At 38.8% G+C, this 17782-nt stretch overlaps 1 protein-coding gene across 1 annotated transcript; it reads left to right on the top strand.

The window, feature by feature from the left end:
* The first annotated feature begins 1748 nt into the window (after positions 1 to 1748).
* On the top strand, positions 1749 to 8809 carry Polr1f (RNA polymerase I subunit F). Its single transcript, XM_090332732.1, has 4 exons — positions 1749 to 2028; positions 3462 to 3603; positions 6033 to 6241; positions 7178 to 8809. Exons 1-4 carry the CDS (start codon positions 1775 to 1777, stop codon positions 7575 to 7577), a joined length of 1005 nt encoding a protein of 334 aa, XP_090188858.1. The 5' UTR covers positions 1749 to 1774; the 3' UTR covers positions 7578 to 8809.
* Positions 8810 to 17782: the final 8973 nt, after the last annotated feature.

Here is a 17782-nt window from a genome sequence, read left to right as displayed (position 1 = left end):
ATAAACTACTGAGTGCTTTCTACAGGACTGCTCAGTGTGCTTAGGTCTGAACTGTGATTATCTTATTAAATCCTCAAAACTTCACCCTACCATCTTTTCTTCTAAACTAAGATTCAGAATTTGAAGTGTCTAAACACTGAGCAAGCCATCCAAGGTGATGGTGGTAGGACTGACACTTGTGTGGCTGATTATAGAAGCTGAGCCATCATTCTTCCTTTGTCTAAAGCTAGTGGTGGTTTGTACCTTTGCAAGCCTGTTTCCACATTGATCAGATACAGACCTCCATGTTTGTAGGCAGAGGCTGCCTAAAGCTAGCCATCCACATACCTATTATAATTTCTTCATTCTCAGGAAGGGCCTTTAGAGATCCAAAGTACCAGTTTGGGGAATAGTACTTTTCCCTTACATAATATGGGAGAAATATTAAAGAAATTGTTTCTATATTCTTGAACCTCCCATCATCTATCAAAGGTGGATGAGATATTACTGATGTATTTTTTAATTGAGATACCAGGTTCAGGGAAACTGTTTTTCAGGGAATGGACTCACAGTACTCCTTGCTGTGTTATCACCTTTGACACAGTATAACCTGTTAATTGTTTAAGATTATGTCCATATTCCACTATGACTGTTCTTTCCTTTCTGTGTTATCCAGGCATTCACTTGGGGTACATTGCTTGGATTTTTTAGGGGACAGATTATCTCCTAACGAGACTATGGTCTCCAAACAGACCAGGCAAGTAATTGGCCAACTAATATAAAATTAACCTAAAACTAAATGTTTGATGGCAGTGGAAAACAAATACATTTATTGGAACCAATTCATGCAGAGAAACAAGGTAGAGAGTCATAAACTCTTTGTAGGGGAAGAGAATGTAAAATGTAACATAACATCTGATGTGAGTGAGTACCTATGTAAGAGAAGGTATCTAATTATTCCCTGGTAGAATAAACTGCCCTAGAGTAGGGGGTAAGGGAGAGAGAGCTTTCTAAAACTGGATGGGTAAATATAGATAGCCCAGCCCATGTTAAGATGTTTGGATTTTCCTAAAGAAAATGGGGGTTTTAAGCAGGGGATGGTCAGAATATTTCAGAGGTCAGGTTGCTTTAGACAACTCAATTAGCCTTCCAGGAGCAGGAAAGCAGCCATGTAGTTCAGGACTACAAGACATAGTTTGTACAAACGGAGCCTGGTTTCTTCTTTAGGGCTCCCAAGCAAGACCGTGAGCTGATACAAAGTTTAAGAAAGAGCTCTGAGGATGGCCACAGCTAGGCAAGCAGTGGGACTCTTTTCTAATTTAGCAGCTGCAGAAAGAGGGCAACAGCTGGCCTGAGAGGGAGATAGACGGTGGGTTTGTGCTCACACAGTTGCATTTGGGGAATGGGAGCTGCAGGATAGGAAAAATTAAACTCCATAAGTACTTCTGGCTCGTGATTGTGCAATCCGAGCTTGCAAAATTCTATTAGACCACGTCGCTCCTGCAAAGGAACATCTTCGTTAATCCGATGAGGTAATAAAGATAGCATGTTTTTCCTGTCTTGACTCTGTGTGGTTTGGCGCATGCTCAAAACGTCCCACAAGCTCTGAGCTGGATCCCCTGCGCTGAAAACTTCAGTGCCCCCTGCTGGTCAGATCTGTGTATTACATCCAAGGAAAGGCGATGAAAAAGTCTTGGAGGCGGGACAGCGGGCTGGTGACGTAGAATTTAGACGTCGACGGCGAGGCGGTGTTGCTTGCGTCAGTCGCGAGCGCGACAGCGCTCTAGCTACCCTCATGGCCGCTGGTGGTTTGGACCCGCCGGGGCCGAAGGCGGCCTCGGTTGGACTGACGGTTGCACCGGCCGGGATCCTGCCTTGCCTGGAGCTGCCGACCTACGCCGCCGCGAGTGCGCTGGTGGGCAGCCGCTACTCCTGCCTCGTGGCCGGACCGCACCGCCGGCACGTCGCCCTGTCGCCCCGCTACCTCCACCGGAAGCGCACGGGGATCCGGGAGCAGCTGGACGCCGAGCTCCTGCGATATTCCGAGAGGTACCGCGGCTCCTTGCCTCCCTTCTCCCGCCGGGCGACCCCCACACACGGCCCGGGCCCCTCGCGTTGGGCATCGTGGACGTCCATCCTCATGGCGCGGCGGCAGAGAGCAGAATTGGTAAAGCGCTCACCGGTCCCCGAGAGTCCCGGGGGCGTCTGGGGCCGCGCGGCCCGGCCGCGCCCCCCAGCCAGGTCCCCCGGCCCGCCGCCCAGCCAGGTCCCCGCCGCCCGGCCCGGGGTCCAAGCGTTAGGCTTTTTTTCCCTTCCTCAGTGTGCCCCACCCCCTTCAAATACCATTTCAAAAAAATTGAATATGTTAAAACGACGAAAGGATAACTTGGTGTTGATCTGTACTGACTTTTAAGGCGATTCCGTGCCAGCTAGTTTTAAACAAGTCCGTCCCCTTACTCAGAAGGCATGCAGAGCCGAAGACAATTTGTCATCATGGGCAGTAGTGTCCTGTACAGAACTACTCTTGTCCTTTCTTGACTTTTGCCGTTATTTGCGACACATGGATCCACCAACACAAATTCCCAAGGTTTTTTGTTGTTGTTGTTGTTGTTTTTCTTCTTTTGTCTTTACAAAACAACAGTGGTCCTTCATTTTAATTCAAAAGGGCTTTCTCAGGAAGTGTCTTTGAGTTTATAATATTTCTCATTTGGTAGTTATTTCGGTTCTTCTGTGACTCCTATTTTACAAAAATAAGATCTACTAAGTATAAATCTTATTCTACATAGGTCTTGCTAGAAACAGAGTAATCTGAAATGAATACCTTTGGCTGTGAATACAGTTTTCAGTGGCCTTAGAATTGTGTGTGAAACTGAAACAGATTCAGGAAAATATGAACAGTGATGCATTTTGAGTTGCATTAGAAAGTTGGATTCAGCTTTCCTTTGAATGGTGGGAAAGTCACCAGATCTTTCTCCATAGCTATTGATTAACATTTTGAAGTAGTTGCCTGCTGTCCTCTGAAACCAGTTTTTAAATGCTACTGTTAGATTTCTTCCCATTTCCATTTGCTAGCAACAGATGCAGATTGGAACATTTCCATGATAAATCATTGGTTATAATATTCAGTTTCTAGCTTTGACCCTAATGCTTCTGTAATGGTTGATAGTTTCAAAAGTACTTTGTTCAGTGGTACTTTCCTTGCCAGGACTCTGATAGCCATGACAGTCACTCAAGGAAGAGGGCTCTGTTTATTCCTGGTATAAAATTATAACTTTTGTTTCTGCTGTTCTAAATAATCATTTCAACTTAGACAACACATTGTAATCTTTCTTTATATTGGCACTTCTATAGTCCTCTCATACCAATCCATAAGAGCAGTATATGCTGTGATAGTTTTGGAATTGGTAGACTTGTCAAACTCTTAGACATTGTCTGATCAGTGAAAATAATAAAAGATGGCTTTTCATTTTTTTTTCTGACAGCCTTTTAGGTGTTCCTATTGCGTATGATAACATCAAGGTTGTGGGTGAACTGGGCGATATTTATGATGATCAAGGACACATTCATCTTGACATTGAAGCAGATTTTGTCATTTTCTGCCCTGGACCAGGACAAAAACTTATGGTATATTTCTTATATTTTAACTTTCTTTGCATAACTTCATAATTTAGAAAATGTTAAGATTGCCTACTTTTTTTGTTCAAGACCAGTACTCAGACTCATTGCTTGGTGCTTCTTACCTGAGCCATGCCTCCATCTGTAAGATTACTTATTTCCTAGGAATCAAATATTGTAAAAATATTATAAATAGAATTTTTAAAAAAGGAAATATAAATAAACTACATCCACATTGAATGCATGTATGGAATACTGTAGTTTTCCTGTTTTAAGAAGAGTGTATTAAAGTGATTTTAATGATTTAACATATAAACTATATATATATATATATATATGTATGTATGAATGGCATTCCCTGGTATTTTCATGTGTACATACTTTGTGTTGATTTTATTCATCCTTTGATGGATTGATATATCCAGGCATTGATTGGATCATCCTTCTTTCTTTTTCACCCCCACTCACACCCTTTCCTTTTAAAAGTCAGTCTTTCGCAATTTTCTCCAGCAATTGTATATTTCAAAGCACTTCTTTAAGCTTACCAATTCTTCTGCTTGGCTTCTTTTGTTACTGATGCATTCTAGCATATTTTTACTTTTGTTGCATGTTTTGTTTCTTTTTTCAGCTCAGGAATATCTGGTTGTTGTTAAAATAGTAAACATTTATTTTCTTCAAGCTCACTGAGTTTCTTTAAAAGAGTAACTTGATTTCTTTTTTTTTTTTTTTTGCCCGTCCTGGGATTGGGCTCCAGGCCTGAGCACTGTCCTTGGGTTTTCTCAAGGCTAGAGCTCTACCAGTTGAGCGACAGCACCACTTCTGTCGTTTTTTCTATGTATGTGGTACGGAGGAATCGAACCCAGGTTTCGAACCTGGGTTTCATGTATGCTAGGCAAGCACTCTACCACTAGGTCAAACTCCTAGCCCAGTAACTTTATTTCTTTAAAGCATTCCTTCATGTTAAGGGCTGCATGGTCAGTTTCTGATGAAGTAGGTAATGTCATGGTTTCCTATAAGCTCTTGAAACTGGTTGGCATGTGTTATCTGCACATTGACAAGTCAGACATTTATTGTAGTCTAATGTGGCTCCATTGTGGCCTTTCTTTCCAATACTCTTAAACATGGTTATAATCTCTGAGCTTGTGATCCTTTCCATAATTTTATCACCACATTCAGATCTGCTGTTGCTGTATTGTTCAGAAAGAAGCACCTAAGTGCCTAGAAGGAATATATGTCCTTATAATCCTGACCCTGGAACCAGGATAAGCCCAGATGTCTGACACACCATAGCAGGCCTGTGGTTAGACACCATAAGATTTTACTCTGCTTGAGCATACTCATTATGCGTGGACCAACCCAACTCTAGTGTTATTGTGGCCACAAACCTATGTTAAGACTGTCAGTTGATAGCCCAGCAAGACCAACACAATCTTAGATTAGGGCCAAGGCGTCTACTTCTGTGGGCTTCTTGTTGCCAAGGTACACTCGTGGCCCAGCGGCCAGCCCCAAGTGATACATGAAAGCTGAGATTCTGGGGTTTGCCCTTTATTGAGCTTCACAGTGGCAGGCCTGGAATTGATTTTCAGTTCTAAACCTTGGGCTCAATTTTTAACTTGGCCTCTCTAAGACTGGAGGTAGCTTTCTCTTTCCTGCCTTCATCAATATATCTTCTTTTTCTTTTAATACTGAAAGTAGATGTGGTAGTCTCGCAATGATTTCCTTAGTTTTTGTGCTGTACTCTGGTGTCTCAGCTGCCATCTTGACCATCTGTAGTTTATGTGAGAGGTCACTTGATTGTGTATATTCCCTGTGTTTTCACAAGTGTAGAGGGCCTTCTTTTCAGTGTTACACAGAATGGTCTCACTGTCAGAATCCCCTGTGCTCCATCTCTATTCCTTGTCTTTCTCCCCATTAATCTTGCCATTCTCTTGTCACCTTTCATCTTTTTACTGTCTCTAGTTTTGCCTTTTCATAATCTCAGATGATTCATATCATAAAGTATCCTTTTCAAATTGGCATATAGAATTCCTCCGTAGGTTTTTTTTCCAGATTTGTTACTTCATTTTTTTTTAAATTATTGAATAATATGTGTTCTGTGGACAGAGTATTTGCTGCTTGGTTTCAGTGTGGTTACTAGCCTCTTCAGTGGAGCATTTTTCAGTGATGCTAAAAGTTTTATTTGATCTGATTGATTACTGCTGCTCATCCAGATACACAGTTGACTTACAATGCAACTTAATAAAATTTGGGTTTTCTAGAAATTCTGCAGTTTCCTCCAGTTATGTTTGATATAATGTGAAAAGTAAACTTCCCTCATTAACTTATACTATTAATCTGAAATTTTTTCATTTGACGATCATTTTGAAGTTTAGAAAGTTTCATTCATGTTTTAATTTGAGTCATTTCTTGATTTTCTTTTTCTTTTCTCTTCTTTCCAGGGTACAGTTAATAAGGTATCATCCAGCCACATTGGCTGTTTAGTGCACAGGTGTTTTAATGCCTCCATCCCTAAGCCTGAGCAGATGTCCTCCGAGCAGTGGCAGACCCTGGAGATAAATGTGGGTGATGAACTTGAATTTGAAGTTTTTCGTCTAGACTCAGATGCTGCCGGAGTATTTTGCATTCGAGGAAAACTAAATGTCACTAGGTCAGTTCAACATATTTGAAATATGCTTTGAAAGAAGACACTGGAGACTTCATTGTTTTAGTTCTTTATCAAATGTTCCTTTATAGCTGGTAAACCTTGGTTTAATATTCAATGTCCCTAGATTTCCTGATTCAACCCAAAATTTAGAAGCTGTATTTTAACTTCTGGAGAGGTACATTTAAGTAGTGGAGATAACAGTTTTTGTTAAAATACACTAAATGTTAGATTTAACATTGGCACTAACATACAAAGCCCATAGACATTTCAGTTGGCTGCAGGAGAACAAAATAGAATATTTAAAATTAGTTACCTTTGAAAATAGTTATTCCAGATGTGGTAGCTCACGCCTGTAATCCTAGCTACTCAGGAGGCTGAGAAATGAGGATCAAGGTTCAAAGCCAGCCTGGGCACAAAAGAACCTGAGACTCTTATATTCAATTGACATCTAGAAAACGGGAAGAAGGGCTTAGCTCAAGGGAGTAGGGTACTAGCCTTGAGCCGAAGAGCACAAGACAGCGTCCAAGCCTTCTTCAAGCCCCATTCTCTCCCCCCCCAAAAAAAATAGTTATAGGTCTATACTGCTGCTATGAGGAAAATTTTAGCATTTCAGGATATTTTTAACCTATCATTCATTTGTTCATTTGTTTGTTTGTTTGTTTGTTTATTTATTTGCCAGTCCTGTGGCTTAAACTCAGGGCCTGAGCACTGTCTTTGAGCTTTCTCAAGGCTACTGCTCTACCACTTGAGCCACAGCACCCCTTCTGGCTTTTTCTGTGTATGTGGTACCAAGGAATCAAACTCGGGGCTTCTTTTTATCTATGTGTGGTACCGAATAATTGAATCCAGGGCTTCGTACATGCTAGGCAAGCACTTACCACTAGGCCCCTGTTCCTTTATTTTTTGCCTATTTGTGTTAATTGCTTTTAACTTTTACAGTTTGCAATCCAAATGCTCTAAAGTTTCTGAAGTAATATCAGAAACCAGAACTGAAGAAAGTGCTGAAAAAATTTCAAAGAAGAAAAAGAAAAAGAAGAAAGATCCAGAAACATATGAAGCGGATGGTGGTACCTCAGAGCTAGCAAATTCTGCACATGCACAAGACCTACAGATTAGTAGTAATGTGGACAGCCTCCAAGAGGAAGAGCCAAAGATGAAGAAGAAAAAAAAGAAAAAGCACCAAGAAGATCAGGACCCAATCTTCCAAGGCAGTGACTCCAGTGGTTACCAAAGTGATCATAAAAAGAAAAAGAAGAAAAGGAGACGCAATGAGGAGGCTGAACTCACCCCAGACCTGGAAGGCTCACCAAAGAAGAAAAGAAAAAACACCAGTCAATAGTGCACTTGAGTGCTATTCAGTCGTTAAAATATTGACACTGGGTAGATAGGTTTGAATTATACAAAATTCTTCTTAACGCAGCAGTTTACGAAACAGGACTTTGTACTAAAATTATAAACCTGGCTGTAAAAAACACATTATTAAAAGTGCCATTTTAATGTATAAAATGGTAGTTCCTGATCTCTTACATTCTTTCAGATGTTGAACTGTGTATAAAACCATCTTTAACCCCTCAAGATTTGCAAAAAAAAGGCAGACAGGGAGTAGAATTTTCCTCCTTAGATCACCTGGTAGCACTCATTAGGCCTGTAGTCCAAGGCCCAGACTGCAAAACATTTGGAAATGGCGCTATAATACAGTGTTAATTCAAATTATTAACCAGATTATGAAGTAAAATGTTTATTTTTACCTTTCTCTGGTAATAGATTCTTCTTTGGTCTTTACGTAATATTTTACTTTGCTTTTTTAAAAACTCAGTAAATTTACTAGCTTTAAGTTTTCCTTTGTCATGACTGCTGTTTATTTCTCTTCTTTACAATGCATTGCCAAGGGATTTTCTGAAGCCTCCACAGCTCTTAAATATGTCTCTATTATATAGTGAGGAAATTTGCTATTATCTTCCTGTGCGGGTATTTGTGCAAATGTCTGTGTGCATGTGCACAGGCACTTGCATGCCTGTCTTCAGTTCTGAGAAGTTGGTGGAAAGGGCTGTTATGTACTTGTTCATGTATGTTTCAGCTGAATTGATTTTGTGTGTGGGATATGGAGCCTGATGAAGTCAAGGATTCTCCATATCAGCTGTTCTCAATGCCATTTATCAAGTGCTAGACAGTGCTGACATCAGTTTTCAGTTCTGGTAGGGGCCTATCTTGGACTGACCCAAGGACTGATCTATGGAGAATGGAGAGTTCAGGCAATGTGTATGAATAGGGGTGCCAGAAATGGAAAGATGGACGGCAATGTTTTGAAGTACAGTAGAGATTCAGCTGAGATTTGAGTCTGATATGACTAGTACATTTGGAAATGTCCTCAGTGAAAAATGCATACAACATATTTTGAAGATGTATAATAAGTATAAACTGTCTCAGATTTTATATTGGCAAAGCTTACTTTTTCAGTTGTAGGTTAAATAAAAATTTATTTTGGCCTGTGGTCAGTTCTGTTTTTTCACAGAGTGAAGACTATATATGACATATTAAATTTCCTTGGACAGTGCTATTTGGAACAAAGTATAAGTTGAAGTAAGTTGTATTTTAAGAGCTTGATTTAGTGATGTACTTGGGAATGTTGGAAAAAATATTTCCTCCAAATCTGAAGATCCTTGTACATACCAATGTCATGTTTATGTCACTCATAGAAAAGTGCACTGTGGTGCAGCAATCAGTAATTCCGACATAATTGATAAATTTTTCCAACTTTATTTTGGTTTTACATTGGGCCCTCTCCCATGCTAGACTTGTGCTGGAATACTTGAGCCATGCTGTGAACCTTTCATTTTTAACATTAAGCTATTTTCTAATATTGTCTTTTATGCGTGGGATAGCCTATACTCTATCCTACTATTTAGACCTCCCACGTAATTGGGGCTGTGGGTGTGAATCATCACATACAGTCTTTTTTTATTTCTCCCTTTTTGCACACTTGGCCTCAAACTGTAATCCTCCTGGTTCATGCTTAACATCTGGAATTTGTAGGTATAAACCACTCTTACAAGCCCAAAACAAGAATTTGATGAAATGGTGAATTTCCCTTAGAGGAAATCCTGTGTCAAGCACCTAAATCATTCCTGGCCATCTGCCAGGAAAATGGTTCTACATTCACAGGGGACTCAGTTTTGCTAATTATAATGAGCCAGGATACCACCTAGCTTAATGGTTCATTTTGATAACCTGGCTGAAAGGTTCTTTATTATATGTGTTTATAAATTGATTTAATATTTTTATGTTTCGTAGATATCCTTAAGATTGCACGTAGTCAAGCTCAGATATGTATTCTAGTGCTATAATTGGAATTGCACTCACCTGAGAGCTTAATGAAGGGAGAAATCATTTCTGTGAAACAAGATTTTTGAGCCAGTAAATCTTGTTAACTTACATGTCAAGTCTTACTGCATTGTTTAGTAGCACTAAACTATTCACTGTTCTTTTTAATCTACAAATTTCATTTGTAGCATTCCTTTGTTAATGGGATTTTTTTTTTTACTTTGCCTCATTTTTTTCTTTTTTTTTTTTGCCAGTGCTGGGCTTGAGCTCAGGGCCTGAACACTGTCCTTGGACTTTATCAAGGCTAGAGCTCTACCACTTGAGCCTCAGCACCATTTCTGGCTTTTTTCTATGTATGTGGTACTGAGGAATCGAACCCGGGTCCTCGTGCATGCAAGGCAAGCACTCAACCACTAGGCCAAACTCCCGGCCCAACTTTGCCCCATTTCTTATTGACATGTTACAAGTAATTGATTTCATACATTAGCCTATCTGGGAAGATAAGCCATTTTTTGTCTAGTATATTTGCCTTCTTCAGTCAGTGATTTTACTTGTAAGGATTTTGTTTTTTGTTCACTGGTTGCCTTTACTAAATATATATAAATATGTAGTATAGAGAGGTATATTTTTATGATACAAAAATACATTTATATTTCTTTACCCAAATGCCCTTAGCTTTTTTTAAGTTCATTTAATTCTAGGGTTTCTATTTAGTTAAAGAGATATAAAATTCTCTGTCTTGGAAGTACAGTGTCTTTAAACTCTTTGATTCATGGTTTACTTAAAAATGTTAAAAATTCTAATTTCTCTTAATTGTTATCCTTTAATTACTCATTTTTAGCTGTGATAGGTATTGATCATTGAAGATAATCTTAGTGTGTCTTCTTTTTTCAAGTTGAAATTTTCTTTTGGGCCAGTGTTCATCTTTACAACAAAACAAAACAAAAACACTAAAAGGCGTTAAAAATATGCAAAAGTCTCTAAAACATGTTGTATACCATGCAGTAGGAGAAAAGTTAAAGGGTACAGTCAGAAATTGACATTTTGGGGACATTTCTTGTGTATTCTTCATGGAAAGTTGAACAGCTGTTCAGTTTATCATTGCCTTCTCCCATCGTTACTAGAAACAGATGACAAGATTTGCGGTATAAACTTTTCTTTTCCAAATCTGCCTTGGCACCAGTAATTAACTCCATAATGTTTTGCCTTCAACTTCTTTCAAGTAAATACTTAATACACATGATCATCTTAAAAACCAGTTGTCTTTTATTGGCCATTGGAAGTGTAAACCTACTCTAATTTATTCACATTTCATTTGATTTCTCTTGAATGTTATTTGAAGAATCTTAGGCAGAAATTACCAAGTTACACAGTGGAGTAATTAAGACTAGAAATGAAAATCAGCCAACATCTGCAACTACGATTTCAAAAGTAAGCTGTACTCTACAGCTGTCTGTAATTATTTCCATGTTCATTGGGTATAAATAAATGCTTTCATACTAAAACAAATGCCTTGCCAATTTTAATAAACAGCTGGAAATTAAAGGTAAGTGACTAATCAATTAAAACTATTTGAGAAGTGAAAATTAGAATGCTTTAGTAAATAGAGCAGTGAAGGGAAGAACTGAATAAAATATGGCCAACTTATAAGGTGGTTATTACAGAATGTGCCACTATATTTTTGCTAGCCTTAATGTTAAGTCTGTCTTAGTTGCAAAATCTTGTATTATAGATGACATTTATAACTAAGAACTGCAGAGTATGAGTTGTACTGTGTTTATAAGGTAGTCTGTCAAGAGTCCTGATGTGGGAAGTTTGTTCCTAGTCAGAGATAAGTTCACTGTTGATCAGAAAGCATGATGCTCATGTTTTTGCCTATTTGTCCTGACCTCTGGTGATGTCAGAGTTCCCATGTACATGCTTTGTATGAGATTTTGTAACAGAAAAATGTTTTGGGAACCTTGTATTTATCATCTTTCTACTTTGGTAACAAATATTGGAGATAAATCAACTTTTATAAAGGAGTATTTCTGTGATCCTAGTTCTAAGGCTTCACAGAAGGAGTTCAAAGCCACAGTGAGCTTCCAGACAATTTCTAGGCCAGCATGGGCTTCATAAATGAAGTCTTAAAGCCAGAGGTGGATAGAAGTTGGTTTTGGTTCACATTTTCAGTGGTTTTAGCCATGATCACTTCGCCTTTTGCTTTGGGGCTTGTTGAAAGTGCGTAGTGTCCATGTGTAGAAGAGGAAGTCATTTATTTCATGACAAGAAAAAAAAAAGGATATAGATATATACATATATATACACATGTATATAGGTGTGTGTATGTATATACATATGCATATATGTATTGCCAGTCATCTAGCTTGCACTCTGGGCCTGGGCGCTGGCCTTGGTCTTTCTCAAGGCTAGCACTCTGCCACTTGAGCCACACCCACATGCAGCTTCATGCATGCTAGATAATCCCTCTACCAGTAGGCCATGCTTCCAGCCCCGAGTCCTGGTATTCTTAACAGGTTCCATCTCTTCCCACTGGTGTCACAGGTTCTGATGAACAAACCTCTAATACATGGAAAATATTTACCTAAAACACAAGTCAGTTGTTTCTGGTGGGGTGTCAGCTATATTTGCTTGTGGTTTGGATATGATTTACCCTCCAAAGCTCAAGTGTTCTAAGTCTCAGTCCTCGGGTGATGAATCACTGAGCTGATCATGAGAGCTTGATCCTAATCAGTCTATCAGTCCAATATGGGGGTCAAGTTGATGGTGCTACTGGGAGAGAGTGGAAATAGGAGGTGAGTTACTGAATTCTTATCACAGAGATATATGGGAGGTTTGAAGAGTCTTCTTATATTTTGTTCCACCATGACCTTTGGCCACTGTGTTCTGATTAACCATGGCCCAGAAGCAACAGATCCAGTCCCAGACCCCAAGCACTGAGACCCTGAATTAAAAAGGCTTTTGTTTTGTGACAGCAACAAGACCTGACTATCCAGGAGAATACATCTTCATTATAGTAGGCACTAACCCTGTTTTGTTGGATTCTGCTGTGGAGAGAGGCACTTTTTATTTTCCAAGGCTCTTCTAAATAGTCTTGAAAGATTAGTCTAAAATGTTAGCCTAGATCTAAAGCTATGAGTGACACTTCACAAAATGTCCAGGAAGAATCTTGCTAAATATTACCTGTCAACATCACTTCATCTTAAGACTATTCTAAATATTGCTATAAAAATAGTATACTATAATATATGGGATATTCTAAGAGGACTATATAATCCATTTCAACTTTAATGTTGAGTGGGTTTTTTTTTTTACTTGCTGAAACATTTGTTGCAAGTTGCTTATTTCTGTAGTTTTCACTCTTTAAATTTGTATGCATCAAGTGAACTGCTACCGTATTGGACTACACCCACACTCAGATACATATATTGCTATGTTTACACAATCATTCTGTGTGACATTCTGTTTAGAAATCACCTTTCTTGCACCACATGCAATCACCATGGCTCTGACAGCACTGTGCCCACATCACTCCAAATCACCTAGTGATTAAACAAATTGCAAGGAAGGCTTGAGGAATTGTAGTCTTGATCCTATTTGTTTCATTCCTGTTCCACCAGCACACATGTGTCAGACTTTCCAAAAGGGCTGATTAATTAACTCGTCCTTGTCTACTGACTTCTGCTATTCATCACATTCCATCAAGGCCGGGCTTCCCATGGCTGTTCATTGATGATGTTAAGGTGCAACAAAGATACAGCAGATCTTAGAGACAGAGCTCCTCTGATGACTGGACCTCTAGTGGCAGGGTCCTACCCAGCCATCTAGAATGCTTTTTTGCCTTTCCTTCCCTCCATTTCCTTCCAGGTCAGACTTCAAGAAACAGCTTCTCCTTGATTCTCTAGTGCCCCTGAGGATCCCAGTTTCTCACACACATTTAACATTAAAAAAATTCTTACAAGTTTGATTATGTCTCTGTGTCAAAGGTGAACTTGACTTATTTTTCTGTCTATATAGAACTGAGGTAATTGGGAATTTGCAAATTAGCTGGCGACAATAAACTAACACATCCTCCCTTGCCATTTTCCTCTTCTGCTCTTTGTGAGAGCAGAAGCCTATGTATTGCAGATTCTCTCTGAAACACAAGCACTAATACAATGCAAGTCATATAGTGGAGGGAGATTTTTTTTAATTAATGAAATATTACCATTAACTTTTTTGTGTGATCTTGAACCAGTTTGAAAAAGCCAGAGTATTATAGAAGTACAGGCTGCAGTACCAAAAGTGTATTGCTTATTTCAGAAGACAGTATGGGCATAATTTTGGTCCTGTTTCACTTGGAATAAAGGCCCTGAGTCTCAGTGATCCAGCTCAGAAAGAAGAGAGCCTTTTACTTTTAATTTAAAAATTAAAAAGCTCTAATTTTCTCCTCTGAATTTATGTGGCAATAATAGATACCACTTTTTTGTTGCTGGTTTGCTTTCTCCTTCAGAAATGCATTCTCTTGTTCCATGAAAGTAACATTTCTACCTGAACAGTCTGTGTTTGAACAAACTCTCACTATATATGTGTGTGTGTGTGTGTGTGTGTGTGTGTGTGTACATACATATATATATATTTACCCATCTCCTTCAAGCTCACATATTACTTTGGACTTTTTGTTTGCAAAGAAAACTACAAGAACTTAAGCCACAAAACAAACAGGCAAGCAAACAGGCATGGGAATTGCTATGAAAATTTACTGGTGTCAGGAATTAGAACAAGACAAGAGTGATAGCTACTGGAAAACAAGAGCATCTCAAGCTCATTCATAGGCATTCCTGCTAGTCATCTCGAAGGTACAAACTTCTGACTTATAAATTCTCAGGACAGAATGTTTGGGCCATTCCATTACTGAATTACTAGCATGACTGCCTAATATCAGTTTTATGAAGAAAGTAAAAGTGAGAGAAACCTTCAAGAACACTGAGGAGTAAGGGGTGCCATTTATTGACAGATACTTTGGAAGGTAGCCACTAACACTGGATACCTAGTGGATATAATTTCAAGTGAATATGTCCAGCTGGCGACTTCATTTTCCTTCTCAACTGAGTTACATCTGCTATTTTATGAAGTAGGAGTAGCAGCTTTGTATGTGAGAGGAGCTTGATCCTAAGCATATCAGAAAAGTGCAAGCAGAAGCTACTACTAAACTGTCAGCCAGCTTGGAAACATCACCCACGAGGTGATATGCTTGTTTATATAACCAATAGCTCATATACCTGGCGTATGGTGTGAGCCCCATGAGGATTGGGAAAGGCATCTGTAAATTTGCTTAGTTGTAGTGCTGGAAGTTTTTCTTTTATCATAAGAGATACATAACTCAATAATTTACTCCTTCAGAAATCATAACGTGGAAGGAACTCGTTTTAAAATCACTTAGCCCTGGGAGATCAAAGCTTATTCCAGTCTTCCCAATCAATGTGTTTAAAGACTCTGGAGACATTGTATTGGAACTTCAAGAAATGGGCTGCCAAAGTGCAAACTTCCGGTTCAGGCATACTCATCCATCCAACCCCTGAGAGGCTGGATTGTGTATTTTACTGAACTACAAGTGACTGTGAGGAACACTACCCAGCCCAGACAGGGCTTCTTTTGCTGTCTCTTCATTTGAGTTTATTTCAAAATACACAAAAAAATTCCTTTACTAAACATTTTAGAAACAAATGATTAAAACTTCTTTATCTATAAATGAATAGTACAGAAGCAACTGTGAGCCAGAAGTGATGTGGTAGGGAAAAGAGAAGAAAATGCTGGTTTATTTTTGACACATTTTGTCTTGAAAGTAGTTATGATGTGAGATTTACATTTCCACTGTATTTTATGTACATATTTCCATCTCCATTCTAATAACATTAAATACCTATGATTTAAGGAGATGATTGAAGTTATTTCCCAAGTGGATTTTAAATTTTTTCCAACTGGAGTTTATAGACCGAAGCAACCCAGCTCATAAAAGTGACCATTGAGACCCCAAATAGAGAGCTTCATGGTTCCACAAATCATGACCAAACAGTTTGCATCAATTTTTCTTGGAGACATCTTTATAATGCAATAAAATGAAAGGGCTTTACTTTTTACTTACATTAATGTATTTGGGGTTTATACCTAAAAAGTTATTTTCTGTTAATTTTGGTTTCAGACTACATGTCCTATCTGATATCACATGGTAATTTACAAAAACCACTCAGGCTTAAATGTCTCTGGTGGCCTCAAGTAGTTTCATGAAATGCATGGGAATGCATTTTCATATCCAAAAGCCCTTTGCCTTTTAAGAATCTTAATTTTGTTGGTATTTTTCCACTGACACATTTGTTCCTTTAACCAATAATATTTTTGGTTGACCAATTCTGGTTTTGGATCTGGAATTGCCAGGATATATAGAAGACAATATTACCAATAGTGGAGGACATGTTTTAGTGGAAGGAGAGGGGAGGGGAAGAAGCAAATAGGTAGTAAGATAGTGTCATGGAAGAAAATAAGGCAAAAGACATGCCAGTATATTAGGGGTCACGACTGTGACTTTATTTTTTCATATATTTTTATTGTAATTAATAGAAGGGTTACATGATATTTGCTAGATAGAAGATGCATTAATTCACATACATTGATAACCTTTCACATGTCTTGGTCCCCATTTCCCTCCCCCCACCCCCATCCCTCATCTTGTTTTTCCCAGTTCCCTATCCAAATACAAATATATCTGATATATCAGATAACAAAGTGAGATACTGTAACAATATGAGATAATTGAGGGACAGCAAAAGAGATGAGAGATAACATAGTACCTTAAGGACAACAATCATTCATTATATGGCTTTTGTTTCTATATCCTAGAGGTCCTTTCATTTAGTGTCATACTATATGGCCTTATGTATCAAGGTTTTTCTCTATTGCAAATCTCTGCTAGGAGAGCCCAAGGTTTCTACTGATTATGGCAAATGAGGGAAACCATTGAGCCTAAGTTCCTTTGAGTCTGGCTTACTTCACTTAATATGATTTTTTCTAAGTCTTTCCATTTCCTAACAAATGGGGCAATGTCATTCTTTCTGATAGCAGCAGAGAATTCCATTGTGTACAAATACCACATCTTGTTGATCCACTCATCAACTGAGGGACACCTAGGTTGGTATTAGAATTCCTAGCCAGTGCAATAAGGCAAGAAGCAAGCATAAAGGGGATCCAAGTAGGGAAAGAGGAAGTAAAACTTTCCCTCTTTGCAGATGACATGATTCTGTATTTAACGAATCCTACAGACTCTACTCCCAAACTCCTTGAGCTGATTAAAAACTTTGGAAGGATAGCAGGGTATAAAATTAACCGTCAAAATTCAACTGCCTTCCTCTACGCCAACAGTGAGAGGAACGAGGCAATAATCAGGAAAGCAACTCCTTTCGCAATAGCCTCAAAGAAAATAAAGTACCTAGGAATTAGCTTAACTAAGAATGTAAAGGACCTTTTTGATGAAAACTTGAAAACCCTGAAAAAGGAAATTAAAGCAGAACTGAGGAAATGGAAAAACCTCCCATGCTCCTGGATTGGAAGAATTAACATCGTGAAAAATGACAATCTTGCCAAAGGCTATCTACAAATTCAACGCAATACCCATCAATATCCCAATGTCATTCTTCAAAGAAATAGAAGAGGCAATCCAAAATTTCATATGGAATAATAAAAGACCCCGTATAGCAAAAACACTTCTTAGCAGAAAGAACAGCGCTGGAGGAATTTCAATACCAAACTTTAGACTCTATTACAGAGCTGTAATTATCAAAACAGCTTGGTACTGGCACAAGAATAGGCCTGAAGATCAATGGAATAGAATTGAGGACCCAGATATTAAACCACAGACCTATGGCCACCTAATCTTTGACAAGGGAGCCAAAAAAATAGAATGGAAGAAAGATAGCCTCTTCAATAAGTTGTGCTGGCAGAACTGGTTAAGCACCTGCAGAAAACTAAAGTTGGATCCTTCTTTGTCACCCTATACTAGAATTAACTCCAAGTAGATCAAAGACCTGGAGGTAAAAGCTGACACACTGAAAACTCTACAGGAAGGAATAGGAGATACACTAGGCCACCTTGGCACAGGTCAAAACTTTCTTAATAAGGACCAAGAATCGCAACAAATCAGAGAAAGGCTGGATAAGTGGGACTGCATTAAACTGCAGAGCTTTTGTATGG

This window comes from Megascapheus bottae, chromosome 5 (genome assembly GCF_031878675.1).
Source record: "Megascapheus bottae isolate mThoBot1 chromosome 5, mThoBot2.hap1, whole genome shotgun sequence".
NCBI lineage: Eukaryota > Metazoa > Chordata > Mammalia > Rodentia > Geomyidae > Megascapheus > Megascapheus bottae.
Note: the sequence above shows the minus strand (reverse complement) of the source record. Positions and strands in the feature narration are given on the sequence as shown.